This window comes from Paroedura picta, chromosome 1 (assembly GCF_049243985.1).
Source record: "Paroedura picta isolate Pp20150507F chromosome 1, Ppicta_v3.0, whole genome shotgun sequence".
Classification (NCBI taxonomy): domain Eukaryota; kingdom Metazoa; phylum Chordata; class Lepidosauria; order Squamata; family Gekkonidae; genus Paroedura; species Paroedura picta.
Window position 1 is genome coordinate 18,746,718 of NC_135369.1, and position 27,954 is coordinate 18,774,671.

General features: G+C 49.7%; 1 protein-coding gene across 1 annotated transcript; it reads right to left on the minus strand.

The window, feature by feature from the left end:
* Positions 1-1,185: 1,185 nt before the first annotated feature.
* BSCL2 (BSCL2 lipid droplet biogenesis associated, seipin) lies at positions 1,186-27,223 on the minus strand. Its single transcript, XM_077324680.1, has 11 exons — positions 27,017-27,223; positions 24,175-24,795; positions 22,122-22,203; positions 17,936-18,079; positions 11,593-11,727; positions 10,629-10,726; positions 6,607-6,748; positions 6,039-6,111; positions 3,941-4,027; positions 2,541-2,606; positions 1,186-1,528 (listed from the first exon to the last, which is right to left on the minus strand). Exons 2-11 carry the CDS (start codon positions 24,381-24,383, stop codon positions 1,368-1,370), a joined length of 1,197 nt encoding a protein of 398 aa, XP_077180795.1. The 5' UTR covers positions 24,384-24,795; positions 27,017-27,223; the 3' UTR covers positions 1,186-1,367.
* Positions 27,224-27,954: the final 731 nt, after the last annotated feature.

Sequence of the window (27,954 nt, forward strand, 5' to 3'; positions counted from 1 at the left end):
CTAAACTTGCTTCACTAAATGGAGGAAAGTAAGGTAGAGATTTCTCAGGAAACTAAATTCCACACCTGAATACCGTATTTCTTACTGGTTGCAGTCCCACATTATTGCAACACAGCCATGCAGAAGATCCTCTGCCCAGTTTGCAGGATCGCCAGTTAAAGCAGCAAAGTTAACAGCTGCTGGGGAAGGTGCCTCTCTGCTGGAGATGCCAGAGAGCCACGGCCAATCAGATGAGACAGCATGGAGGTAAATAGGCCGATAGTCAACTTGACTTAAGGTAGCTTCATATGATCATTGTAAAGAAACTCCACTCTCAGGTTATAAAATGGAAGTTTCTGATCCTAATCAGCCTTCTGATTCTGTGAATTTAGACAGATTGTGAGCAGAAGGGACTGTGGGTGGGCAGAAGGGACTGTGTCAGTGCTTGGCTCTTGTGGCGCTTTCTTACATGCCTAGGGAAATGCTGATTGTCACTTTTGTGGTTGGGAAGTGAATCTCCTCCAGGCCAGACTGGTTTTCGAGGGGGGGAGAAGCATCATCTGGGCAGGGAATTGGGGTCCCTGTGGGTGGGCAGGTAGTTTTTAATTTCCTGAACTCTGCAGGAGGTTGGCCTAGATCAGGGGTAATCAAACTGCAGCCCTCCAGATGTCCATGCCAGCGTTCGCTGGCAGGGGCTCCTGGGAATTGTAGTCCATGGACATCTGGAGGGCCGCAGTTTGACTACCCCTGGCCTAGATGACCCTGGCGGTCCAACTCTATGATTCTAATGTGTGGGCAACATTTTGTGTATTCTTGGAAAACTCTGAACAGGCTGCCAAAGTAACTTTATGTTGAATGAACAGATGCATTTGTGCCTAATGTAGGTAGGTAGAATTTTTTAAAACACAGTCCACGCAGCTTTCATCTGCAGCAAGCAGACCTCAAAAACACACAGAGCTGCCTTATACTGACTCTGACCATTCTCCTTCATCATCAGGATTCTCTACTTGGGGTGGCAACGGCTCTCCAGCATCTCAGAGGTCTTTCACGCCACCTCCTGCCTGGTCCTTTTAACTGGAGGTGCAGGGGATTGAACCCAGGACCTTCTGCACGCCAAGCAGACGCTCTTCCACTGACCTACAGCCCCTCCCCTTCCTTCCCGTGCCTCCCACACACGCACTCAGTACACACACACACCAATTCACCTTAATGATTAGCAGATAAATTTTATTAAGTTACAGTGTCTCCGGGCACTAGGGGAAAAGGGGGCTGGAATGTAAACACAAGCTGGGAGGCGCAGCTTCCCTGGGGCAAACAAGGCCTGTGCTGGGCGTAGGCTATTAGAAGTGCAAATACCGAGGGGAGGGAGGTCGAGCAACCAGGACCTCTCAGGAACTGGAGCAAGCACTTCTCTGGCGGATTTCTGTCCCCGGTGACGGGGCCCTTCCTTCTGAGGGCAGCAGGCTTGAGGGATCTGTCTCCTGGGAAGCCACTGGGAAGTTGGCCTCGGTGAGCAGTGAGGAGTTGTCCACAGTCTCAAAATCTGTCTCTGCAGAAAAACAAGGAGAAATGTTTTCTACACGTTACTTTCTGAAACAGGTTCTTCTCGTGAGCTGCCACAAAGATCAATAAGTTGTTTCGAGATCAAATCATGCCTGGATGTTCCCTAGGAGATAAAATGACCAAACTAAGGCTATGGTAATTTGATCAGCTTATGAGAGGATGACAGTCGGGTGTTGAGCCAGGGTCCAAGATCAAGGTCTTTCCCATCATTTCCTGCCTGGTGCTTTTAACTGGAGTGCCAGGGATTGAATCTGGGACCTTTTGCATGCCAAGCAGAGGCTCTACCACTGAGCCAGTCTTTCCCCATTCATTTACTCTTGCCTCCCTACACTCATATGTACACACACATATACAAAAGTAAAATGGACAGACTAACCGCCATAGAGTTACAACAGTATAGCTTTTTATTCCTATCTCCACATACATTTTGAGAAAGGGCGGAAACTCCTAGGCTTTTAAGTAAGTACTTTTAACATACTGGTTTTAATAATTTGAGATGTCTAACTGAAATATTACAGAATCATAGAGTTGGGAAAGGGCCATACAGGCCATCTAGTCCAACCCCCTGCTCAACGCAGGATCAGCCTAAGTATCTCTCCTGCTACTGCTTGAGGACCGCCCATGAGGGGGAGCTCATCACCACCCCAGGCAGCCAATTCCCCTGCTGAATTACTCTTGCTGTCAAATTTTTCCTAATACCCAGCTAGCATCCTATTATGGCGAGTCCTGTCCCCTGCTGCCAAAAGGAACAGGCTCATTGCCCTCCTCGAAGGAACAGTCTTCCCAATGCCTAAAGATCTCCAGCTTCTATACTTCAAAAAATAGGTATTAATTATGAGAGGAAACTACTGATTATTGCAATTTTTTGAAATTCCGCTAGGAATGCTGCTTTCCCATGGTCTCTCTAGGTAGCCAAAGATCTATGACAGGGTAGGGTGGGGGGCTTTGATACAGAGATCACAGAGACACAGCCACCATCACCGGCCTCCCGTCTTTACCTAAGCTGGCTTCTGATCCAGAATCAGGTTCTCCATATTTGCTCTTTGTGGCCTGCATCACAGCAACTGTGTAAAAACAAGAACAGTCAAGAGTCAGAAGGCAGAATGGGGAGCCCAACTCTGTGCATAAAGTTTTGTTGACAGTTTTAACTGATCCACTTAAAAAAGACAGGAAAGGAAACACCCAAGACTGTATTTGGAGGTTCATCAAGTGTAAAAAAAGCAGCAGCACATGCAAAATTCAATTTTTAAGTCTGTCCATTCCCCCCAACCCCCCCATCCCTCCAAGGAAGCTTTGAGTCCTTGTGATTGAGAAAACGATTTTCAAAGACTCCTGCAATCCCAGAAGCCAGAAAGGTGGATGTGGCCCAGTGTTTAGGGGGGATTCAGTCACTGGGCTCCTCCCTCATTGGCTAGTCAACCCCAGAATGAACAAGACCAAAGAGCAACAATGTTGTTGGATTATGCCAAAATTAAAGGCCAAGAAAAACCCAGCACTCTGCATCAACAATGCAGGTGGAGGAGAATTTTAGCCTCCTGTTCTGGTGCCATGAACCCGGCAAAGGCTGATAGCTCTCTCAATGAGACCTACTCGATGTAAAAAGGGAAAGGGGAGAACTATTTCACTGCCTGAATTCCTTGCAGGAAGGGCAGGATAAACATATTAGCAGTACAGAACATCGGAATGTTCTCCTACGAGGAATGTACGAACTACTGTGATCTTTAAAGCTTGAAAAACAGAGTTGTCGTTTCCCTCACCCTCCCTGGGGCTCCTAGTAGCCTCCATTCCAAGGGAAGGCTCAGGACCCCTCCCTCTCAGAAGCAGCCCAGCACCAGCTGCTTCCAGATTGTGAAGGGGGCCATCAGGTTGGGGGTATCAGAGGTATCCTGGGTCTAAGCTAGACTTGATGGGGCAGCCACATTTAGGGAAGGGAGGTGACGGTGCTGTAGCTCCCCATATCGGCATCCTCCTAAGCATTAGAAGCAGACCTCCATCCCTTTATTATACAACAGGGCCTGTCCTACGCAGCCTCTAGTTCCACCCCAAGTTTGGAAACTATTTCATGATGGAACCCATTCCCAACAGAGGTGCCCACTTAGATGGCCAGATTGGCCTGAGAGTGAGAAACTCTTGCTCCTGACAAGAGTCTGCTATGAAATCCTTCCCAAACATAATCCTGTTGATTTTCTAAAAACCACACAGCCTTGAGCAGCATTTCCTCTCGTGCCCCAAGGCAGCTTGGTTGTGCATGCATGTGTGCATACACAACCAAACTTCTTCTGGGCATTGGGATGGCCCCTTGGGCAACAGAAGGCTGAATCAGATGGACTTCCGGTTCGGTCTCATGGCTGACTTAGGTCCTTAAGAGGTCCAAATTCCACAGAAGAAAAGCTCTAACCTGCTCCAGGCAGCTCTGGCTCTGCACCCTCAGCAGCACCTATGTCTTCAGGTTGTGCTGGGGGTGCTTCTTCTGCTTCTTCAGGGCCTGCAGAAGAGAGAGAGAGAGAGCCATTTGTCTCATGTTCCAGCTTATTAACATCAGAGTTGATATGATAAGCATCTTCAAGTACTTGAAAGGCTGCCACGCAGAGGATGGAAATGTCTGTATTATATTCTGAATTTTCTATCTGGCCGAAGTGCCGTACAGCAGTTTTATCACCGGGGACCAGTCAACGCTTGACAATTTTACTGAGGACTGGGGGGGTGGTAGTCTTTTGCCGAGGGATGTTGCTGCAGCTTGAGCTCCTGCTCTGCTTGCTTTCCCGCAGGTGCCCCTGACTGCCCACTGGGGGGCGCTGCCAGCTGCAGCTGGGCAGGGCCATGCCAAGGGGGAGCCCCAGCCATGGCAGCTGCCAGAGAGCACCAAAGGTGAGCCAGCGGCAGAGTGGCAGGGCAGCCCCCCGAGGCAGCAGCCGGGGAGGAGGACAAGGAGGAGCCACAACCTGGTACCGGCTGATCTATGGACCAGTACCAGTCTCCGGCCCGGGGATTGGGGATCATAAAACTAAACAGAGGATGGAGTAGACCAGAGCCAATGGGATAAAGAAGTTCCCGACAGTTAGAGCAATTCCTCAGTGGAACAGGCTTCCTTGGAAGGTGGTGGGTTCTCCTTTGGAAGCTTTTAAGCAGAGGCTAGATAGCCATCTGATATAGACGCTGATTCTATGAATTTAGGCGGATTATGAGTGGCTGGGCAGAAGGGATTGTGTCAGCGCTTGACTCTTGTGGCCCTTTCTTACATGCCCAGAGACTTGCCAACCACCACTTCAGGATTGGGAAGCAAATTTCCTGCAGGCCAGAGTGGCCAGGGATACTGTTCTTTTTTTTGGGGGGGGGGCAATCATCAGGGCATGGAATTGGGGTCACTGTGGGTGGGCAGGTAGTTGTGAAGTTCCTGAATTCTGCAGGAAGTTGGACTAGATGACCCTGGAGATCCCCCTCCGACTCTATGATTCTATGATCCAAATCCAGCTCTTCTTTGCAAAATGTATGACCACCTCCTCGAATACACAGCCACACCTGGGTCCTTCATCTTCAACTGAGCAGGAGAGGCCTATTCATGGCTAATAGCCATGCTGGCTCTTGGAAGCCTCCGTAATAGGAACCAGTGTGGTGCAGGGGGACTAGGATCGGGCATCTTGGGTTCAAAACTACATCTAGGCATGCTGGCCTGAGTTCTTTGGCGAGATAAAAAAATGCAACAGACAGAAGTTGCAAGGCTTGTTAGGGGGCAGGGGCAGGCTGGCTGCTCAGCTCACATGGGAAGCTCCCCGTGGGCCTTAGGGCAGTGGTCCCCAACCTTTTTGAGGCTGGGGACCAGCAGGGCAACTGCCCGCCCGCGCATGCCACGCATGCGCAGGCACAGCCCGGATTCCCTCTCGCCCCCCCCTCCCGCAGTAAGAAGCTTCCCGGGCCACAAGCTTGCGGCCTGGGAAGTTTTTTACTGCGGGGGGGCGGGGAGAGGGAGCCGCGGCCCAGCGCCAAGGTCCGCGGGGTTGGGGACTACTGCCTTAGGGCAGTGGTCCCCAAACCCCCAGGTCGCGGCCCGCGAAGGCCTCGGCGCTGGGCCGTGGCTCCCTCTTCCCGCCCCCCCCCCACAGTGAGAAGCTCGCCAGGCTGCCCCTGAACCACACCACAGATGGCAACATGGAATGGGCTGCCCAAGAAAGCTGTGCTCTCGGTCGTCAAGCAGGGACTGGACAGATCCTTATCCTGGATGCTTTAGGCTGATCCTGCATTGAGCAGGGGGTTGGACTAGATGGCCCACATGGCCCCTTCCAACTCTAGGATATTAAATTAAATTTCGGAGGGACAAGGGCTGACATGTTCTCATGTTACCTGACGGGTACACTAAGGAAACATGGGAACACTACTGGGACTGAACTGGGACTGTCACCTGCATTTCGCACATGCACTCCCCAAACATGTACTTGATTTTATCTCCCTCCCCCACCAGCTGCCCCGCCCTCCTGACCCGGCCCCCCTCCCCACATTACCTGCTTTGGGGATCACAACCCGCCTGTGCACATCTTCTCGCTGCTTTTCTCCAGATCCTCCTTCGCCAGACACCTGCAGGAGGGCACAGAAGATTGGCAGTGAACAACCTGGGTTGAATCTGCACGGAGATTTTATTCCAATCCCAGGTCGATTCAGTCCCTGCCATCTCCACTTGATGCAATTTCCATTTTGATTTTGTCCGATTTAAATTTTCCCTCTGCAACAAGCATGATTGATCCGGAGTGGCCCTACCTTTATCCTGTAATATCCTAGAGTGGAAAGAACCCTCAATATTTGAAGAATCGGAATGAGAAAGCATGAGAAAGCAGGCAGAGCTCTGCCTGCTTTGTTGCCAAGTCCATGATTGGCCAAGCTTCAATTCCTCGTTCCCTGTCCTAAGGCAATACAATTCAACACAGGACAGACACTGAGAATTCATAAGTTCCATGTGACACAGAACTTTCAATGAAGAGGAAGCACTGAGAAAACGGCTCAAAGATCTCCTCGGGTCAGGTACCCAAAGAGCAGCAGCCCCCCCTTCCCCCGCAGCAAAGTCTCGTCTCCCACCTGTATAGAAAGGGAGTCTCGGGGCCACACACTGCCCCAGATCCACTGCAGATAACTGAAAAGGACGAGGACGCTGAGGAAAACAAAGTTGCTGGTCACACCCAAGATGGCTGAGGTGACTGGGAAGTTGTAGAGCAGGTACCTGTGAGAGAGGGACCGAAAAGGAAGAACAATTAGTTATGCAGGAGTCCAGTCCTTCATGCTGTGTTCCTAAAAGTAATTTCAACATCACTCTATCTCCAAGAACTCTGTAAGAACTTTTTCTCCCTCTTCCAAAGTACTAGAACTCAAGCATGTCCAATGAAGCTAATGAGCAGTCGTTTCAGGATGGACAAAAGGAAACGCTACTTTACACAGAGGGATTAACATGTGAAATTAGCTACCAGAGGATGCAGTGAAGACCACAAGAATAAATGGCTTTAAAGGGGATTACGGTTGATAGATTCATGGCCCCTCTGCCCTGTTGTTGGCCCACCAGAGGAGCTGACTGGCCACTGTGTGAGGCAGGAGGCTGGACTGGATGGACCCCTGGTCTGACCCAGCAGGGCTCTCCTGATATTCCTATGAGGGGAAGGCCTCAGCCTCCGTGTCCTGTTGCTGGCCCTGCAGAGGAGCTGGCTGGCCACTGTGTGAGGCAGGAGCCTGGACTAGGTGGACCATCACTAGTCTGACCCAGCAGGCCTCTCCTGATATTCCTATGAGGGGAAGGCCTCGGCTTCCCTGCCCTGTTGTTGGCCCTCCAGAGGAGCTGGTTGGCCACTGTGTGAGGCAGGAAGCTGGACTGGATGGACCCTCACTGGTCTGACCCAGCAGGCCTCTCCTGATATTCCTATGAGGGGAAGGCCTCAGCCTCCGTGTCCTGTTGCTGGCCCTCCAGAGGAGATGGCTGGCCATTGTGTGAGGCTAGGTGGACCATCACTAGTCTGACCCAGCAGGGCTCTCCTGATGTTCCTATTATTATTATTATTATTATTGAATTTATTACCCGCCACTCCCTTGCGGCTCGTGGCGGGTTACAACAGTATAAAACCCCATAAAATACATTAAAAACCAATTAACATATCAATAGTTAATAACTACCTGGCAAGAGCGGCTAATCAACTACCCATTCCCCCCCTAGCAAGTGGAGAGGGGATACTGGTGGTACCCGTCTCTAATCCCAATCCTCAGGTCCCGGGGGGGCATAGATGTTAAGCCTGGTCTCAACCGTAAACCTGGCGGAAGAGCTCCGTCTTGCAGGCCCTGCGGAACGATGAAAGATCCCGCAGGGCCCGCAGCTCTCCCGGGAGCTCATTCCACCAGGCGGGGGCCAGGACTGAAAAGGCCCTGGCCCTGGTCGAGGCCAGGCGTGCTTCCCTAGGGCCGGGGACGACCAATAGATTTTCTCCCGCAGAACGTAAAGCTCTACGGGGGGGCATAGGGCGATAAGCGGTCCCTCAGGTATGTGGGTCCCAACTCGCGTAAAGCCTTGAAGGTTAAAACCAAAACCTTGAACCGGATCCGGGGAGCAATTGGCAACCAGTGCAGCTGCCTCAGCACTGGCTGGATATGGGCCCTCCAAGGTGTGCCAGTTAGGACCCTAGCAGCTGCATTCTGCACTAGCTGAAGTTTCCGGATCAAGGACAAGGGAAGGCCCGCGTAGAGCGAGTTACAGAAATCTATTATGGAGGTGACCGTTGCATGGATCACCGTGGCCAGGTGTTCGGGGGACAGGTAGGGCGCTAGTAGTCGGGCCTGACGAAGTTGGAAGAATGCCTGGCCTGCTACTCTTTTGATCTGTGCCTCCAAAGTTAGGGAGGCATCAATGATCACGCCGAAATTCCTGGCCTGGGACGCGATGGTGAGATGCGCCCCTCCCAGGGTGGGCAAGCGCGCTTCCTGATCCCGCCCCCTACGTCCCAGCCACAGGACCTCCGTCTTGGAGGGGTTGAGTTTCAGACGACTCTGCTCGAACCATTCTGTCACCGCATCTGGCAAATGGTTCCGGGGGAGAGTCCGGGCGGCCGTCCATGAGGAGATAGAGCTGGGTGTCATCAGCGTACTGGTGGCAACCCAGTCCAAAACTCCGCACCAGCTGGGCCAGAGGGCGCATAAAGACGTTGAATAATGTGGGGGAGAGGACCGCGCCCTGTGGGACTCCACATGGAAGTCTGTAGGAGCGCGAGAGCTCATCCCCCACTGCTACCCTCTGAGTCCGGTCCTGGAGAAAGGAGCGTATCCAGCGTAAAGCTGTGCCCCGTATCCCCGTTTCGGCGAGGCGATGGACCAACAATTCGTGGTCCACGGTGTCAAAAGCGGCCGACAGGTCCAGAAGAACCAGCACTGCCGACCCGCCTCTGTCCAGCTGGCAACGGAGATCATCCAGCAGGGCGACCAGCACCGTCTCCACCCCGTGGCCAGGTCGGAAGCCAGACTGATATGGATCGAGTGCCGAAGTTTCTTCCAAGAATGCCAGGAGCTGGTCTGCCGTGGCCCTTTCAACCACCTTGCTCAGGAATGCGAAGTGCGATACCGGGCGGTAGCTGTCTGGGTCTCGCGGATCCAGCATAGATCTTTTCAGGAGAGGGCGAACCACTGCCTCCCTTAGCTGCTCAGGGAACTCCCCGGAATCCAGGGAGAGATTGACAATATCCCTGAGCTGGCCTCCTATCTTCTGGCGCCCTCCTTTGAGGAGCCATGACGGACAGGGGTCGAGGGGGCACGTGGTCGCTCTGACCGAACCTAGCAACTCGCCCACTTCGGGTAAGGAGAGCCGTCTGAAGCCATCGAACGTCACCTCCAAAGGCGGCCAACAGGTCTCCAGTTCATTTACTGTATTAACTGTGGCGGGAAGAGCGTGGCGGAGCGACAAGACTTTGTCCGCAAAATGGCTCATTAAAGCCTCACAGCCTAGTTCTAATTTCCTACTATTTTGGCGCCCCTCAAGGGCGGTGAGGGATCTAACTGTTCTAAATAGTTGGGCCGGGCGAGAGCTTGCGGACGCGATTTCCGCGGCAAAAAATTCCCGTTTTGCCACTTTCACCGCCATCTCATACGCCCTCATAAGCGTGCGATGAGATGTTCTCATAGCTTCGTCGCGAGTCTTCCGCCACACTCGCTCCAGTCGTCTCACTTCCCTTTTTCTCTCCCGAAGCTCCCTGGTATACCAGGGTGCCCGTTTGAGTCGAGGGCAGAGAAGACGTTTAGGGGCGATCTCATCTATGGCAGCCGATAGGCGGGACTGCCAGTCCGCCACCAGGGCCGCCAGTGAGTCGCCAGGAGGCATCGGGTCCCACAGAGCATTCCGGAATCCTATTGGATCCATAAGTCTCCGCGGGCGGGCTAAAATGCGCCCGCCGCCCAACTGGGGGGGGGTGGTATCCTGAGCCGGGCCCGCAGGGGAAGGACTCAGCCTATGAGGGGAAGGTCTCAGCCTCTCTGTCCTGTTGTTGGCTCCCCAGAGGATCTGGCTGGCCCCTGTTTGAGGCAGGAGGCTGGACTGGATGGACCCTCACTGATCTGATCCAGCAGGACTCTCCTGATGTTCTTATGAGTGGAAGGCCTCATCCTACATGCCCTGTTTCTGGCCATTCAGAAGAACTGGCTAGCCACTGTGTGAGACAGGAGGCTGAACTAGATAGACCACTGATCTGATTGAACAGGGCTCTTATTATGTTCTTATGAAAAGTAACCTTATATTGATCAACCATCCCGTGTACATTTTAATTCTGTGAGAGGGGTCAGCTTTTAAATGATTTTAAAGCCTAAATTTAAATTACATTTTTATTTATATGTGTAATGTATGTTATGTTTAAATGTCATCTGCCATTTGCCTCCAAGGGGATGGTGGAATACAAGGAGAATTTAAAAAGTGCATTACATCTTAGGAGACCAGATACCTCTATGATCCAAGACCTTTGTTCATAAGAGGGGGTCACCTGGGAAGCCTCTCAAGCGAAGTTCTCCCAACCCCAAACAAGACTAAAGTATCCTCTCCCACTTCAATCACCTTACATATTACACAATAGGTGTTCAGTCCTTACCGTAAGCCAGTGAAGTGGGCATGAATTCGCAACTGGGCCCCGTAGATCTGGATTCTCTTGCTCTGGATCTCAACCAAGGCGCCGATTGTTGGAGAATACTAGGGGAAAAGTCAGAGATGCAAAGTGAGGAGCAAGCCAGCCCTTACTAAAACGGCAAGAGCAAAGGGCACAGAGATTCCTGCATTTGGGGTGACAAATGAAGCCCTGACCTTGAACAGACCTGCTCATTATACATCTTGAAAGGGTTTCCCCCCCTTCTAATTAGGGTTCATCTCTCCTGCCTGCTCTTGACCCTTATCCAACCATTTCCTGCAAAACTTTGGATGAAAACCTCCATGGCATCATCTCCCAGTGAATTTTGCTAGAATTCAGTACAGTAGAGATAGACCAGTTCTCCCAAAATCTTTATTCATAGCCTTGAGAAAAATACTATGAAGCCAACCTCCCCACATCCCATGAAGATGCTTGCAGAAGGTCGCCACTTTCAGTAGAACCTTAGAGACCCACGTTGCTTGTGGTATGAGCTTTTGAGAGCCAAATCTCTGACAAAGGAAGTTTTGACTCTTGAAAACTGGTGCTACTGGACTCCAATCCAGTTGTTCAGCCTCCTACCATGCACCCCTTGACTCAGCTCCTCTGAGCAGTGAGGAAAAATAGTACAGAAAGACTATGAATAAAAATGTCACAACCATAAGAGGATAAGCTGGCCACCTCTTCCAGAAGGCCAAGACCCACAAAGAGCATTCAGGAGTCAGCATAAACTAGTTAGATCCATGTAACCGACGCTCTCTAAAGTCACAGGGGCATTTGATTTTTCCCAACTTGACATCTAATAGGCAGAGGCAAACTTTGCAAGCCTTGGGGTGGGGGAAAAAGAGACCAGCCCTGGGAGGGACTAATCAAGAGTCCTATCTGGAGAACAGCAGACCTCCAAGAGGGGGGTCAGAACCCCATCGCCCCTCACCGAGTCCTCCTTGTAGTCTGAAAACAGTTCGACCTCCACGGTTTGCTTCTGTTCTGAAAAGCCCGACAGGAAGAGTCCGGCAAAGGTCATGGTGTCCAGGAGCTGCAGGAGGTCTGAGCGATAGTGCAGCATAGCCTAGGCAAGGAAATAAAAACATGTGGTAGGCATTCGTTGACATTTTGCTTTGAGTTTTTACCACTTTAGGACTTTTTACAATCAAACGTGGTAAAAAAGCCTCTGCTTTTTCCAAACAGGCAATGAAAGGATACCCACATGACGGCAGGGGAAAAAATGAACTGCTGGCACATTTTTGCTTCCCCTTTCACTGATTCAAAGTTTATGCATCTGTGCCAACATAGCAGGCAACCATGAGCATGAGTCCGGGGGACCCACAAGCATGCGGACCGCCTCCTCCCCCAGCCTCTGATTGTGCAGACAGATGCAGAAGGATTTCCACAGCACACTATAAATTAGTGCTCTTTCCCAGGGCTAAGGACCTTGCATGATCAGATGAATATACTGGAGAGGATGAAGGGAATGATGTCACTCAGAACAGGAGTTCTGTGCCCCCTTCTCCTTGTCCAATTGGTGCAGCATTAGTATATTTAAGTCCCTGGACCCCGGGAATATGCTTTCTCAAGGCTGGAAACGTCTCCAGGAAGGACTGAAGGGTGGGGGAAATCCTGAAATCCTTGCACTCACAGGATCCAAGCCAATAATTTTAAACGGAACCACCAGTCCCGTGTCAAAACCCTGCCTGATTTAGCCATTTGCTCTTTTATTGCTTTGCTCTATTCTCTTTCAGTGCACCTGATTAAACGTCTTAGGTGTGACTTATCCCAGTAGTGGGTCAACTAGCTAGTTGGCAGAGCAATCCCCTGTCCTGTTGCCATGGTGCTGCTAGCTCTTATGGTGGCCTTGAAAGGTGGTTGTGTCTCTCCAGGAGGGCATCCTGGACTCTTCGTGCCCAAATGGATTGGCGGGGGGGGGGCAGAGGAGACTTGGAGGCTAGGGCAAGGCAACAGACAAACGGAAGTTAGTCTTAGCAAAGCTTCCAGGGAGGAAGCAACATTCTTTTTCACAGCAGAGACTTTTTCACAAATGGGAGTTTCATTGATTTACTGTATTTTGCATTTATATACCGCCCTCTCCTGAGGCTCAAGGTGGTTTTGAAAGCAATTGGCTGAAACCTCAGACCCTGCTGCAAGGGAATAACTAACTCTGGCTTGCTTTAAAAGGGGGGAAAATACATTAACAGCTTTATACCGATCAAAACACTGGGAGACTTGGCCGAGTTGCCACCTGCTATGAGAACAACTCACCAATGGCTTAGGTAAAGAAAGGCCTTCTCCAAAATCACTGAAGATGCCACGGACTGAATTTCGGACGTTCTACATAAGCATTCTGTGTTCTACCTATGGTTGCCACCTCCAGGTTCAGAAATTCCAGGTTGAGGCCAAAGAAGGTAGAGTTTGGGGAAAGAACTCAGCCACGTATAATGCCAACACATCCACTCTCCAAAGTGACCCCCCCCGAAATTGCTCTTTAGTCTGGAAATCAGTTGTAATTGGCAACCTGGCTCTACCACTATCTCTACTAGATCATTAGCTGATTGCACAAAAGGAGACACATACTGGAGATGAGGAGTAGGTCCTGGGATACAGGGCACTGCAGGATACAAGAATGATTTCACTGAGTCTAGTACAAGGACGATGTACAAGCAGGGATGAATAGTTGGCATGCAACACGGTTAACATCAGCAAGGCTAATGCTGTGGAAAAAGCTGGAAGCAGAAATCCCTGCCCAAAACAGATAGCTGGCTTAGGAAATGCTGACTGGTTACATTAATGGGAAAGATCAACAACCTGTGAATGTGGAGAACTGTATGCAGACAGTCAACTGAAAGATGTCCGTGTTACTTTAAACTAAACAAAATAAAGTGTCAAATCTTAACGTGTATAAATGTTAAAGAGATTTGTTTTATTTATTTGGATCAGATTTATATTAGTACTAAGCTTTTTTAGTGTTGATATATATATTTCCAGTTGTTTGATCTTTCTCTTTTGTATGCTGTAATGCTATGGAATGCCAATAAAGGTAGTGAATGAATGGAAAGAATTATTTGGTTTCATGTGCTATAACATTTATTATATCAGCTGTTTATTAATATTTTGCTCATCAGCCTAGCTTGATATCTGATTGCACGGATCTTTCCTGTATTTTGCTTAACATTTTTTTAAAAATGGAGAAGAGGAGGGTGAGAAAAAGACGTAAAGGTAATTTCCATGGTCATTCATATCCCTGCCAGGTACGGCATGCCATTCCTCCTGAAAGAAGCCACTAACCTGTGCCATATGTATTAAGAGAGGAAGTGCTTAAGATTCTAAATATAATTGTTTACTTCCATGTCTGCCTGCAACCTTAGGAAAATATCCTGTGTTCTGGGAATTAAGCGGAGAACACCAATTATGGTTAGTTTGTGCTGGTTTTTTAAATAAAAAATGGCTGGAAGAATTATGCTGTGCTCCTGGAAGAGAATGTCCCTACCAGAGGTGAACAACTGGATTAGGGAACTGAGAAAACTGGCAGCACAAGTGGTATTTTTCGGCATATAAAACGGAAATCCTTTTTAAAGAAGATACCACACCTGCAAAAACACTCATGAGCACATTAAAAAGTACAAGAAAAATGGATTATTTGTTAAAGAAATCAGAATGGTTGCAGTTGATTTTGTTTGTTTATAACCCACCTTTATTACTGGGGCTCAAGTCTAATTACAGAGAGAGACTCAACACAGGCTGGGACGTTCAATGAATGGTGAAACGGGAATTAGGATTGCCCGCCCGCCCAACCAGAAGTCTAAAAACAGCTCTGGATCCAATCGTAAGTGTTAACACAACACATCAAATGATGCACATTACACAGTGGAATCCTAGTTTCAGCAAACCGTTCCCAATAGTCAAACTGTAGCTCTCCAGAGGTCAATGGACTACAATTCCCATGAGCCCCAGCCAGCACTGTGTCACAAAGGCTCGTGGGAATTGTAGTCTATTGACATCTAGAGAGTCACAGGTTGGCCACCCCTGCAATAGTATACACTAGCGATCCCCAACCTGTGGGCCGCGGACCACATGTGGTCCTTCGACTAATTGGCAGTGAGCCCTGAAGGATGCCTCCCCCCCCCCCCCCCCGGCCCTTTACTTCATACCCTCCGGCCCTTTACAACACACTGCGGGTGTCATTGTCTCTCGGGTGTCATTGTCTCTCGTTGCAGAGAAACAAGCTCAGGGTTCCTATTGATTTGTCATTGTCATGAGTTAAAATTTCCATGAAAATAAAATGTTCCTTATGTTCATTGTTGTGGCGTGTCTGTATCTTATTTTGAAGGGATGTTTAAACATTACCATAGCGATCAGAGAGTGTTAGGGCAGTGGTTGAGAGCAGAGGAGTAAACTACCCCCCCCCACCAGGCCTCAGTAAAAGGCGTTGAGTGGTCCCCGGTGATAAAAAGGTTGGGAACCACTGGTATACACCACAGTTTCTAATAATTTAACCAAGTAACTTTGTGAATCATTTGGTGTGGGGCTGCCTGTGTAGGAAAACCCTCTTGAATAATTCAGCTTTGAGTTGTTTGCAGAAAGCCAGGAAAGTGGGAGCTTCCCTGGCTTCCTTCAGGCAGGCTGTTCCATAGCTGCACATGTACAGGCAAGTTGCTGATTTTGGTTTTGCACCTACAGAAGACCCTGCTCCAATGAGCAGAGCTGTTGTGGCAGAGCCAAGGAAGAGGAGCAGTCTTGCAAGTTAGCCAGCATGGTATTGGTTAAGAACGGTGGACTCTAAAGTGGAGAACTAGGTGTGAATCCCCACACATAAAGCCAGCTGGCTGACCTTGGGCCAGTCACACTTCTCTCAGAGCTGCTCTTGCACAGCAGTTCTCTTAGAGCCCTCTCTGCCCCACCCACCCACCGGGTGTCTGCTGGCGGGAGAGGAAAGGAAAGGTGTTTGTGAGCCACTTTGGGAATCCCTTTGGGTAGCGGAGTATAATAATAACCCCAACTCTTCTTCTCTTATGTCTGAGATTGAGTCCAGTAAGTGATGTGTTTGAGGAACAGGTGTTAAGGCAATTAAGGCACGACCAATCCTGCTGGATCACGCCACCTATTCCAGCATCTCGTTCCTCATTTGGCTAACCATTAGTTTTTTTAACTGCAGTCAAAGGCTGCCACTGGTCTTCCTAGGAGGAAAAAGGAATAACCTAACAGCAGCCCCACCCAGCACTACAACCTTTGCAAACCTACCTGGTACAAGATGTTAAGCAGCCATGAAAGTCCCCCACCCTAGAGTTTTTAAACAGGTCCAAAGAACTCAAAAGTTTGCACACTGTTTTGTGGTATCTTGGGTGATCTTAATCAGAGATACTACACAACTTCCAAATCTCACATTGGCCAACCGGATATCCCTCAAAACATCTACAAATAGGATGCTGAAGCTTCCTTCAGTTTGGCTAGTATTGAGAAATACACTTCCTCAGAACACAGAGGTTTAATTTAGACATCACAGCCAACAGGGTGATGGTTTGGGCCCGGTGGTAATTTCTGCTAAAGGAAGGGATTTCTGTCAAGGGAATGGTACTTGCTCATCTCCTTGTCCCACTGAAGCCCAAAATACTTCTTGGAGAGGGCAGAGAGTGGACTTTGAGGGACAGCAACAGGGAAAAGTCACCAAACATCACGCTATCCCTTCTATTAGCAGAAATCTGTCACTGGATCCAAGTCATTATTGGACTAACTTTCATGAAAACAAAACAGACAACCCGGTCATCATTTAGGACAGTGGTCCTTAACCTTTCGGAATCTGTGGGCGTCTTTGGAATTTTGAAAGATAGGGAATACTACCACAAAATGGCAGCCATAGGAGGTGGAGCCAAGCACAAAATGGCTGCCACAGGAAGCAGCCACCCATACCACCTTCTTTGCGGGGGGAGGGAGAAGAGAATGGAGAGTTTAAGAAGGAGAGTCTGAAAGGAGAATGGAACCACACCCTGACCATGGAAAACCTTCCTGATTTTCTTGTGGTTGTGGCTGCCAGTGCAGCTATGAAAAACCCTTTCACCTGAAGGAGGGCAGCCAATAACAAGGCCTGCTTTACAGTGATTTCAGAGATAAGTGACCAGCAAATGAGAAAAAGAAATTAATAGGCAAAAGACCAAAACAGAGGAAGTCACAACACAAGCCAGTCTTTTTATGTTATTCTGTAACAAAATATGAATCTATTTCAGCCAATATTGATAAAAATTGTTAGGTAATATATAGTATAAGTGATTTAAAAAAGACATTTTGCCATTTTAACCCACAAAAGAGCTACATCCTCTAGTTTCTCCAGTTCAAAGTGACTAATATTTTGCCAGTTTTTTACAGGGTCCTGAAATTATGGCCCACATGGCATATGGCTGGCCAGCCTCCAGCCTGTGGGTGCAGATTTCCCAAGATTACAACAGATCTCCAGGCGACAGAACAGTTCACTTAGAGAAAATGGCTGCTTTGGGAGGTGGACAGAACGGCATTATAGCCCACTTCCCTTCCCAACCCCATTCTCCTCAGAGTCCACTCCCAAAATCGCCAGGTGTTCCCCAATCTGCAGCTGGCAATCCTAGTACAGCACAGTACCTCTGATTGTACAGATAACCCAGGCCAGTTACTGAGGACAGGAAAAGATAAAGAGAGGAGCTTCATTTGAGAACTGCATATTAATCAAAACAAGAGTCCAGCATTTTGTTTTGAGACGCAACCAACCTTGGGACGCTCACCAACAGGGGCATCTTCCGTTGCTTGTCTCCACCACAAAGGTACAGCACCTCTGCCTAAGGAGGTTCTATTTCACCATTATGGTCAATCCCTGCTGACAGACCTCTCTTTCCAGTGCTGACTTTTAAAAGTTATCTTTTACGCATCAGAGGAACAAGTGAGTCACGGTAGAGGGTCCCGTTCACTTTGCCGGTCCCTCAGTTTGGCTCCAAGATTCGGCATGAAATTTCCAGACCAGAAGTTGTGGCCACGCAGGACCTTTCATTCACTCCAGTATTCGGAATCACATTCTTGAGCCAAGCCAGGCTGCAAAATTTAGCCAGGCTTATGGGGAAAGCTGCCGAACTAGGAAGGCACCTTTCCAGATAACATCACCTTTGCAGATTGCATCTAACGCACACACCCCTTTTGTTTTCACAGACAGGGCAAGAACCGGGTATGCTCGTTCTCACAACGAGGAGTAGCAATTATAGAACACAGCAGAGATGGTTCCCCTGGCAGCCGTCCCTCGCCCACCCATCCCCATCCCGGGCACGTACAGATCTGGCTGACGAGGAAATGATGTGGCCGCCTTTGGTGTAGCAGGATATGACCACCATGAACATCCCCAGGTTCTGGTTGACAGGAGACTCCGGCAGCTCCAGCTCCACAGAAATGCGATACGGCTGGCCGTACATGAGGACCTGTAGACACAGAGTATTTCAGAAAGGTGACTCCCACCACGAAGCAATTTCACCTGAGAGAGACATTGTGTCTGACCAAGGAAAGCATTGTGTCTGACCAAGCACTCTGCTGAGCTAATCTTGTCACACACACACACACACACACACGTTGCATCTGTGCAAGCCACAACAGCCTGCTAATATGTTTCTGGGGCCTTCTTGGTTCAAAGAGACAAGGCTGCCCTCCACATCATCAGAGTTGCTTCAGAAGGCCTTTTGTCTTAATTCACTTTTTTTAATTGGCATAATAACATAACAGAGCATGTATATAAAAGACAAAGCAATTCAGATCCCAGATCACTCGCAGAAAATCCCATGGAGGAATTTTGCGATGCCTTCGGTTACTTGAGGATTGTGATCCAGTAAAAGAGAGTGTCGCCAGCAGAGACAAGATAAGTTCTGTTTATTTTATCCTGCTACGTCAACTTCTCCCCTGCCGTACGGACCGTATTGCCTGTTAGACTGACATTCAGGATGGAGTGAGGCTGAGAGCTGTAGTTTGTTTATCCAACGCTGGCAAACTGAGGAACTCCGTATCTCACTTTTTAAGCAACTAGAACTAGAGGTGCTCTTGGTGCCTGACTCAAGTTCCTTTTCAGGAATGCTATTTTAAAATTCTATTTTATTCACTTCATTTATAGAGGAAATTAGGTTTTATACCCTGCTTTTCACTACCTGAATGAGTCTCCAAGCGGCTTACAATCGCCTTCCCTTCCTCTCCCCACAGACAACCTGTGAGGTAGGTGGGGCTGGGAAAGTTCTCAGAGAACTGCTTTACAAGAAGAGCTCTAAGAGAACTGCCTAGCCCGAGGTCACCCAGCTGGCTGCCTGTGGATGAGTGGGGAATCGGTTCTCCAGATTAGAGGCCGCTGCTCTCACTGCAACCACCCTGTGAAGTTCAGTTGGGCAGGAGGGACGTGACTGGCCCCAGATCACTTAGCTAGCTTCCAGGGCAGAGTGGGGAATCCAAACCTGGTTCTCCCAGATTCTAGTTGGACAGTCTAACCCAGGCTTTCTCAACAGGGGTTTCATGGGCTGGGGTTCTTTGACAGTCCAGAAGGCTTTCATAAATTGCGTGGGAGTTAATTAATTTTTAATATATTTTTCAATATTTTTTAAAATACTGGGCAATACAACCATATAAGGTTATGTTGACTCCCCCCCCACTACAAAATGGCCAATAATGGTCCTGGAGGGGGTGGAAAGGGGAGGGGCCCCAGTCCTGAAAATGACTTCCATGGGTGTGGCCTGCTGACATCTTCCAGGGTTTCTCAACACCTGAACAATGTTTCAGGGGTTTCTCAAGGGCAAAAAGCACAAGAAAGGCTGGTCCTAACCCCAGCACCCCATTGGCTCCCCTTTGAGTCTGAAGAGGGCACCCATTTGGAAATAGCCACTCGTCTCATAAGAAAACGATTGGTTTGCAGCCTCCTAACAGCTCCCACATGGCAGCCATACACACACACACACTAGCATCAAAGCCTATTTTAAAATTGGGCTCTGAAAGGGGCAGAAGGGGACAGAAAGGGGAATGGGGAAGGGCTTCCTCTTCAGCTTACCTGTTGCGGCCCACTGGGAGGCTCCAATCCTCCCCCCGCCTCGAAAACCGGGGAGCGTCCCTGCGGGCCACAAAGCTTTGTAGCTGCCTCTCTCCTCCTGGGCGCAAATGGAGGCTGCAGCCACAAGGCTTCTAGCAGGCAAGGAGGGAGGGTGGGAGCTGGAGGGGAGGGCCAATCAGGGTGGACCTGGACGGACAGGGCCTATATATATATATATATATAGATATATATAGATATCCTTTCTCATAAGTCCAAAAGCCCCCATAGGGGCAAAGTTGAGGGATCCCACTCTAGCCAGGTTATCCAGTTCACTTTTTCTATCTCAAAAACAAACAGCAGCCACAAGGAAAGGAAATGGCTACTTGCCTGAGCACAAAGCCTAGCTAGGAAAAGAGTTCACACTGTCTGAGGCCCTTCCTATTAGACCACTAGCAGCCAACATCTGGGAGAAAGCATGCTAGGGATGTGAATTGCGGACCAGTACACCACATGGCCTTCAGTGTGAGGCTGTCGAGAACCGGTCTAGCACAGTGACTAAGAATGTGAGACGGGAGGTTCCCCAAATCTTGCCTTGAGTGTCAACTCCCTGGTTGGTTTCCAAACCAAGCCATTCACTCTGTCAGCCTGCAGCCATTTCATTGGTAATATGGAAATAACCACACAACCCTGTTTTACAGGGTTGTCCTAAAAGAACTGAGCTTCCTGGATTTTGGGGAGAGATTCCTCTCCCCATGGACTCTGGAATACCTAGGAAGGCTAGAGTGAGAGAGTGAGAGGGGGGGGTTGTGTTTGTGATCACTCATCTTCCACATGTGTGTTTGTGGTCTGTGTGTGAGAGAAATTGCTCATCTTTCACACATCCTGAACAGAGCTGTCAAGAAAAACCAGGTTGACGCTGTAATGGGAAAACTGGTGAGAGGTAACCCACCCCACCCCAGAAACTCAACACCCACACTTTTCTACAGAGCTATTTTTGTGGGTCCTCTGAAGCAAAAAGCCAAGTTACTGAAACATCTTGGGGGGGGGGGGGTTGGATCCCCATCCTCCCCATGTCACTGTCCTGCCACAGCAGGAGATTTGATTAAGTGTTATCATTGTGAATTATCTTCATGGTTTGTTCTTGAGGCTGCAGGCACCCTAGGCAGTATAACATATTATGAATAAATATTCAATTAAACCTGCAGCCTTCTGTCCACTTGTCTCAGGCTGGACCTAAAAAGGCATCCAAGCCTGTTCAATAGGAGCGTTTTAAGTTTCCAGAGAAACATGGGCGGGCCAGTTATTTGTAACTCCAATTTTTGTTATATGAAAGATTGTTGTTGTTAGGTGCGAAGTCGTGTGCGACCCATCGCGACCCCATGGACAATGATCCGCCAATATGGAGGATGAAAGATACTGATTGGCAAACCTTGTTGTCCTGTGGCCCACAAGAACATAATTATCCTGGCTTGTGGTACTGATGTCTCTGATTGAGAAACAGCTTTTTAAAAAACAAAACCATTGAATTTACAGGACGTTACTGAGGAAGTGAGTTAAAACAAAGATGTTTCTCTCAATTTTTTATCTGGGACATTATTTTAAATTGACTGGGTCAACATTCTGATGCATGCTTCCACCCCTACCCCTTCACTGGATTTCCACTTGCATTTTCCTGGACTTTAAGAAGATACTTTCCTTTACAACAGGATTGTATGCAAAGCATTCTGAATAGTGAGCATCACAAACAATGGTGGCCTTCCCCCCCAAAAAAAATTTGCATAAGAACATAAGAGCCCTGCTGGATCAGAATAGAATCCATCTATTCCCGTTTCTCACACAGTGGCCAACCAGTTCCTCTGGAGGCCCAAAAACAAACATAGAGACCAAGGACTTCTCCTGATGTAGCCCCGTGGCCCTGGGACTCAGAGGCTGACTGTCTCTGATCATGGAGGTTCCCCTCAGTCTCCATGACTAGCAGCCACTGATAAGATTCATGGAAGAGAGGTCTATCTAATTCCCTGTTAAAGTTCTCTATGCCTGCGGCCATCACCGCATATTGAAATATAGCCACACCACAGATGTATACAAAAGCATTACAATATCAGCCCCCCCCATTCCCTTTCCTAATAATCCCGAATGTGAAGATAAACCTTCTCAAAACATATTTTGAGGAGAAGATTGTTTTAGCTTGGCATAACTTTTCCTTATCACCCCCTCTTCAGCAGTTTCAGTTAACTGAGAGTGGAAGAGGGCAAACGATACATGGGAATATCTTGGGGTCAGTTCCGGACCCCTAAAAATGTTATCTAGTGGTAGGTGTTGAGAAAGATCCTTCTCCCAAAAGCACAGCTTTCCCTCTGGGCTGTTAATACTGAGCTCAGTGGACCAAAGGCTGAAGAATTCTGGTTTATGGAAACACATCAATAACAGTCCAAGCGTAAAACATGCCGATATCAGCCACTTACCCGGTCACGGCTGTTCTTGAGAAAGGAAACATTGGCGACAGGAAAAGAGCACAGCTCTGGTCCCGACAAGCTACAATCCGACCTAGAAAAAAATGAGAGGACCCACCCCAAGAGCAAAGTCAGGTCCCAACACTTTAGGAAGATTCCAAGGTCTCTCAAGATGCCCACCTGTCCCTGAACGCCCACCAGGCTCTAGCAAGGTTCTTCTCAAACCCACACATTGGCTGAATCACTACAGACTGTGGTGGGGAGGGGGGAAAGTATTAGTGGTCGAGCACATGCTCAGCTTGCAGAAGGTCCCCAGTTAGAACCCTGACATATCCAGTCAGAAAGGATCAGATAGTAGATGACATGGAAGGGCCTTGACCTGGAGAGCCACGGCTGGCCGTGGCAGAGAATATAACTATTTATTTTACTTCATTTGTACCCTGCCTTTCTCCCCACTGGGGACCAAGGGCAGCTTACATCATTCCCCTCTCCTCTATTTTATCCCCACAAAACCCCTGGGAAGTAAGTTAGACAGAAAGCACATGCCTGGCCTAAGATCACCCTGTGAGCTTTCAGGACATAAGCAGGGATCCTAGACACGAGTGCAGGGGTGGCCAAACTGTGACTCTCCAGAAGTTCACAGGCTACAATTCCTACAAGCCCCTGCCAGCCACCTCTGCACCAGTCCAACATCCTTCTCCACTACACCCCACAGTTACCTGATTCAATATAAAGCACCTTCACATCCTCCAATTTTTTTAAACACCCCACACTGCCAGAAAGGTTGCTAGACTGCTCCCTGACACATCAGTTTTCTATGTGCAATTATTTTTTTATAATGGTTTTCAGTATAGACCACAGGAGCACTTAACCACGCAGCCAGGATTTGCAGTCTGAAGTGGTACAGCCCTGACATAGATTTACTGCCTCAGTTCAACTGCAGCCTCCCAGGTGTGTGTGTATGAATGCATGCAAACAGCTGGAACTTCCACCCTCTAACTGCATTCACAGTATCTCCTATGCATCCAGCCTATTTGCAGAGGAAGAATGTAAGATTTATTGCTCTTGCAGTTGTCCAATCAGCCTCCATTGGGGGCAGATCATTGGTCAGCCTCAGGTGCAAACCTAACCTACAGACACACCAAAATTACAATAGCAAAACACGCCCAGAATAGTGACTTCTGTGGAAACACAATGTGTGGGCTTCCTTCAGGGTACACAGTTCTGATTCACACACCAATTTAATGTAATTGTTTAAGAGTATTATTCAAGGGCTGCGACCGGGACAGCCCGGACTAGCCCAATCTTGTCAGATCTCAGAAGTTAAGCGGGGATGACCTTGGCTAGTTCTCGGATGGGAGACAATGGCCATGACAGAGAAGAAGGCAATGGCATACCACCTCTGAATATCTCTGGCCTATGAAAACCCTGCAAGGTCTCTATAAATCGGGTGGGGATTAAAACATTCTCTAAGAGTAATTCAAAAGCCTGGAAATTAAATTCCAAAGGGGGAAGATGGGTACGCATGACAGCAAAACAGAAAACAAGTCGTGTTAACACCAGGAAAACTCATTTTGGTATATCAGCCGGCCATTGGATGTGTGACAAGTTCTTTCAGCCAGGAAATTGAAGGTGGCAAACAAAAGGAACTAAAAGGCCACGAAAAAGAACAGGGGGCTTGCCTTTGCATAACTAAAATGTGTAGTGGTTAGGAGTGCGGACTTCTAATCTGGCATGCCGGGTTCGATTCTGCGCTCCCCCACATGCAACCAGCTGGGTGACCTTGGGCTCGCCACAGCACTGATAAAAAACTGTTCTGACCGGGCAGTGATATCAGCGCTCTCTCAGCCTCACCCACCTCACAGGGTGTCTGTTGTGGGGAGAGGAATGGGAAGGTGACTGTAAGCCGCTTTGAGCCTCCTTCGGGTAGGGAAAAGCAGCATATAAGAACCAACTCTTCTTCTTCTTCTTCTACCAGAAAAGCAAAGGGACCATTCCCGCTACAGGAACCCAGTACCGATCTTGACTTCTTCGCCCAACCCCATTTCCTATCTGAGCCACTGACCTGAACTGGTAGTGTACAGGGCTGACGTAGCTGACCGTCGGCATATAGGAGTAGTAGAAGCTGCCGTAGAGGAAGATGGAGACCCAGAGGAGAAGCAGTAAGACACAAAGCAAAATGGCCGTCTGCAGGACGGTGCGGCGGACCCGGAGGATCAGCAGCGTGGCCACGTCCTGGGCCCAAAGCAGCAGGGGGCCGGTGCTGCCTGCCATGGCCCCGGCAGAAGGCAGCAACAGACCCGGATCCAGGGAAGCCAGGAATGGCCCGTAGGAGGGACGTGCTGGGCAAGAAATGCCTCTCAATGGCGTTGGGAGGAGACTGGAATGGAGCAGCGGCTTCTTATGCAACCGAGAGGCAAGCGAAGGAGTTCTTCTTGAATCCCAGCTGGGTTGGAACGAGAGGGCCTCCTACTCAGGGAAGAGACTCTGGCTGCTGGTTTGCAGGCCACGCCGTCGACGCCTCTTGCCTTTCTGGAGGCTGCTGACATCCATCAAGAGATACCGGGTGGCCCAGAAGTCAGTGACTCCAGAGCATGGCCGGCGGTGGAGTCGCTTCTCTGAGCTCACCAGCCCCTTGGGGACCAGGCACTCTGCAGTCTCGGCATCACCCGGAGACGGAGGGGCCCTGGAGAAGACACAAAAAGGATCCCCAGGCAGGGTTAGCAGAGCTCCAAGCGCACAAGGAAGCCTTAATCCCAGACTCAGGTGGCCAAGAAGAGAACTGACTCCAGAGAACTTGAAAGAAGGGTAATGTAAAGGGTAAGGAGGAAGCCCAGAACGGACCCAGAGGGATGTGGGGGACTCTAAAGAGATCCCAAGAAAGGCTAGATAAGGAACTGGGGGAACTAATGAAGCAGGGCTTGTTACAACAATGGAGGTAGAGAAGAGGGGTTGGCAATTTGCTGGAATTTCTCCAGTTGGGGGAGGGGGAAATTCTGGATTAATAGCCAGTCAGAACAAACGTTTTCAGAACCTTTTTCCTGTTGGAGGGGGAGTGAGAATGGAAACACACAAATCTGCAAGATTCTCTGCTCCAAAGAGGCCAAGTTATCTCCAGCATGCCCTGTGATAAGTGCAGTGGCAATTAAAACTCAATTCAAGGCATTATACTCCAGAAGTCAGTTAAAAGAAGCCGCAAACCCTAAGTTGCAAACAAAACACCCTGGCCTGATCCAGCTGTTCCAGATGGTGGAAAATGCCATCAAGTTACAGCTGCCTTTTGACAAACATGTAAGTATTTTAAGACAAGAGACCTTCAGAGGTAGCTTCCCTTGTGTGTCTCTTAATAGCAGCCCTGGGTTTCCTTGGTGGTCTCCCATCCAAATACTAACCAGGGTTGTCCCTGCTTGGGTTCCGAGATTAGGAGAGCCCGGGTTATTCAGGTGAGGGCTCAGTTCCACATAAAAGGGTAAAGGTATCCCCTGTGCAAGCACCGGGTCATGTCTGACCCTTGGGGTGACGCCCTCTAGCGTTTTCATGGCAGACTCAATACGGGGTGGTTTGCCAGTGCCTTCCCCAGTCATTACCGTTTACCGCAAGCTGGGTACTCATTTTACCGAGTACCTTGGAAGGATGGAAGGCTGAGTCAACCTTCTTCCAGCCTCATGGGCAGAGCTTTCAGACTGCATGTCTGCTGCCTTACCACTCTGTGCCACAAGAGGCTCTTGGTTCCACATACTCTTCCCCAAAACAACAGTGCTGGGGCAGGAGGAGAGAATTATGCATTGGAGGCTAAACAGGGGCAAGGGAAACAGAACAATCTTGGTTTTGCTTGGTCTGCACTGCTGTATTCTGTCCCCCATTTCCCATGAAGCAAGAATTCTCACTGCACCCAGCTTTCCGCCTCAAGTCGGGATAAGGAGCCACGGCACTGGGGGGGGTGAGTCAATGGAGATGGTGAGAGAGAGAAATAGGATAGTTAAATAGGATTGGTGTAGTGGTTAAGAGCAGCAGCCTCCAATCTGGAGAGCCAGCTTTGATTCCTCATTCCTCCTCCACATGCAGCCAGCTGGGTGACCTTGGGCCACTCACAGTCCTGTTAGAGCTGTTCTCACAGAGCTCTCTCAGCCCCACCTACCTCACAAGGTGTCTGTTGCAGGGAGAGGAAGGGAAGGCGATTATAAGCTGCTTTGAGACTCCTTCGAATAGTAAAAATCAGGGCATAAAAACCAACTCTTCCTTTTTTGTCAAAGGAGTTCAGCCCCTAATGTTCCATCCTCCACAAGATAAAGGAGACAACAAAAGTTGAGTTGGACTTAAAACCATTTTTGTTGGTCTTCAAGGTGCCATTGGACAAGCTTTGTTGTGCTACTTCAGACCAACTTGAAGATAAGAGAGCTAAACCTCTCAGGGATCCGGCTAAAATCGGGAGGGGGTGTCCAAAAGTTGCACACATGCGTTCCAGAATTTAACTCTGAACAGGGAAGAACAAAAAAACAAAGTTAAAAGTCAGGATGGGGAAGAGCGAGAGAGAAAACCAAGCTTAGCCACCGTCCACTCCCAAAAGCTGACCCCCCTCAAACTCCAAAGCGCTCCTGGGCTCAAGCCTAAAAGTAAACATCTGGGGCCCAGTTTGGGGGTGGGGGAGAGGGCTACAGACACCGAAATTCTCGCTTCAGCCGAATTGGGGTCTCCAAAGGCCCAGCCACGACGCGGCGGTGGGGGGTTCAGGAAGGACGCCCGGGCACGCAGCCAGGGAGGCCCAATTGCGGAGGAGGCTTCCAGCTGCCCCCGGGAGAAGCGAGCAAGGCGGGGTCCCGGGACGGGTTGCAAGGAACCGAGAGCCCCGAAGGCCGCCCGCCGCCCCCCCCCCCCCCCCAAGGAAGGGAGATGCCAATGGCAAACACCTGCGCGCTTCCCCGCCGCCGCCGCCACTCGCTCGACGCCGCCACGGCCGCCTCCCGGCTGCTCCCCTCCCCTCGACTCCCGGCGCCTCTCCCAAATCGGCCTCTTCCGGGCTTGGCCCCGCCCCCGCCGCGCCCGGGAGGGGGGAGACGGGAGGGCGGGTCTCTCTCTCCGCCTTCGCTTTTCGGGCGCCCAAGGCCTGCCGCGAGCATCACCTGATCCGGGGGGGGGCGGGGGAGGGAGAGATGCAGCCGCTGCCTACATGCCGTTTCCGTGGCAACGCCGCCGCAGCGGATGCTGGAGGACCTTTCCCCACCACATTGCCCTTGGTGCTGGGGGGAAGCGGGAGCAAGGACGCCTGCGGGTGGCCTCCCACAAGGGGCTCAAGGAGGGCGGTGGGATGCGGGAGACTAGGGTGGCCACCTCTGGGCTGGGCGACACCTGGAGATTGGGAGTGGATGGGGAAGGGAGGGACCTTAGCCAGGTATATTGACACCCCCCCCCCGCCCCCCAGAGCAGCGTTTTCTCCAGGAGAACTGATCTTGGTTTTCTGGAGATCCCCGGATGAGACTCAGGCTGTGACTGGGGAGGGGGGTGCAGCTACCTGTTTTATTGTATTTTATAACTAGAATTTTTAAACACACAAACTGCCCCAAAACTGCTCATCCAGAGGGGTAGTCTCTTAAGTAAATGATATTCTCGTTAAAGGACACAAAATTGCTTAAAATAGAAGGACATCAGAAGAGACCTGCTGGGTCAGACCAGTGGTCCATCTAGTCCAGCAGCCTGCTAAGCTTATGTTTTCCCAGGTTCTTTGTAAGCTGCTCTGAGCTGCAAGGAAGGGCAGTATATAAGAAATAAATAAACAGGGCATAGAGGCTGAGGCCTTCCCCTGATGTTGCCTTCTGGCACTAGGATTCAGAGTTTGACTGCCTTTGAA

Bases quoted from the DNA above. Each gene is read 5' to 3' on its own strand.
- BSCL2 (XM_077324680.1), bottom strand. From the start codon at position 24,383: ATGGCAGGCAGCACCGGCCCCCTGCTGCTTTGGGCCCAGGACGTGGCC. The intron at 4,028-6,038 runs GTAATGTGGGGA...TCTCTTCTGCAG, and splicing joins GGTTGTGATCCCCAAAGCAG to GCCCTGAAGAAGCAGAAGAA. The intron at 2,607-3,940 runs GTTAGAGCTTTT...GTTTTTACACAG, and splicing joins GCCAGAGCTGCCTGGAGCAG to TTGCTGTGATGCAGGCCACA.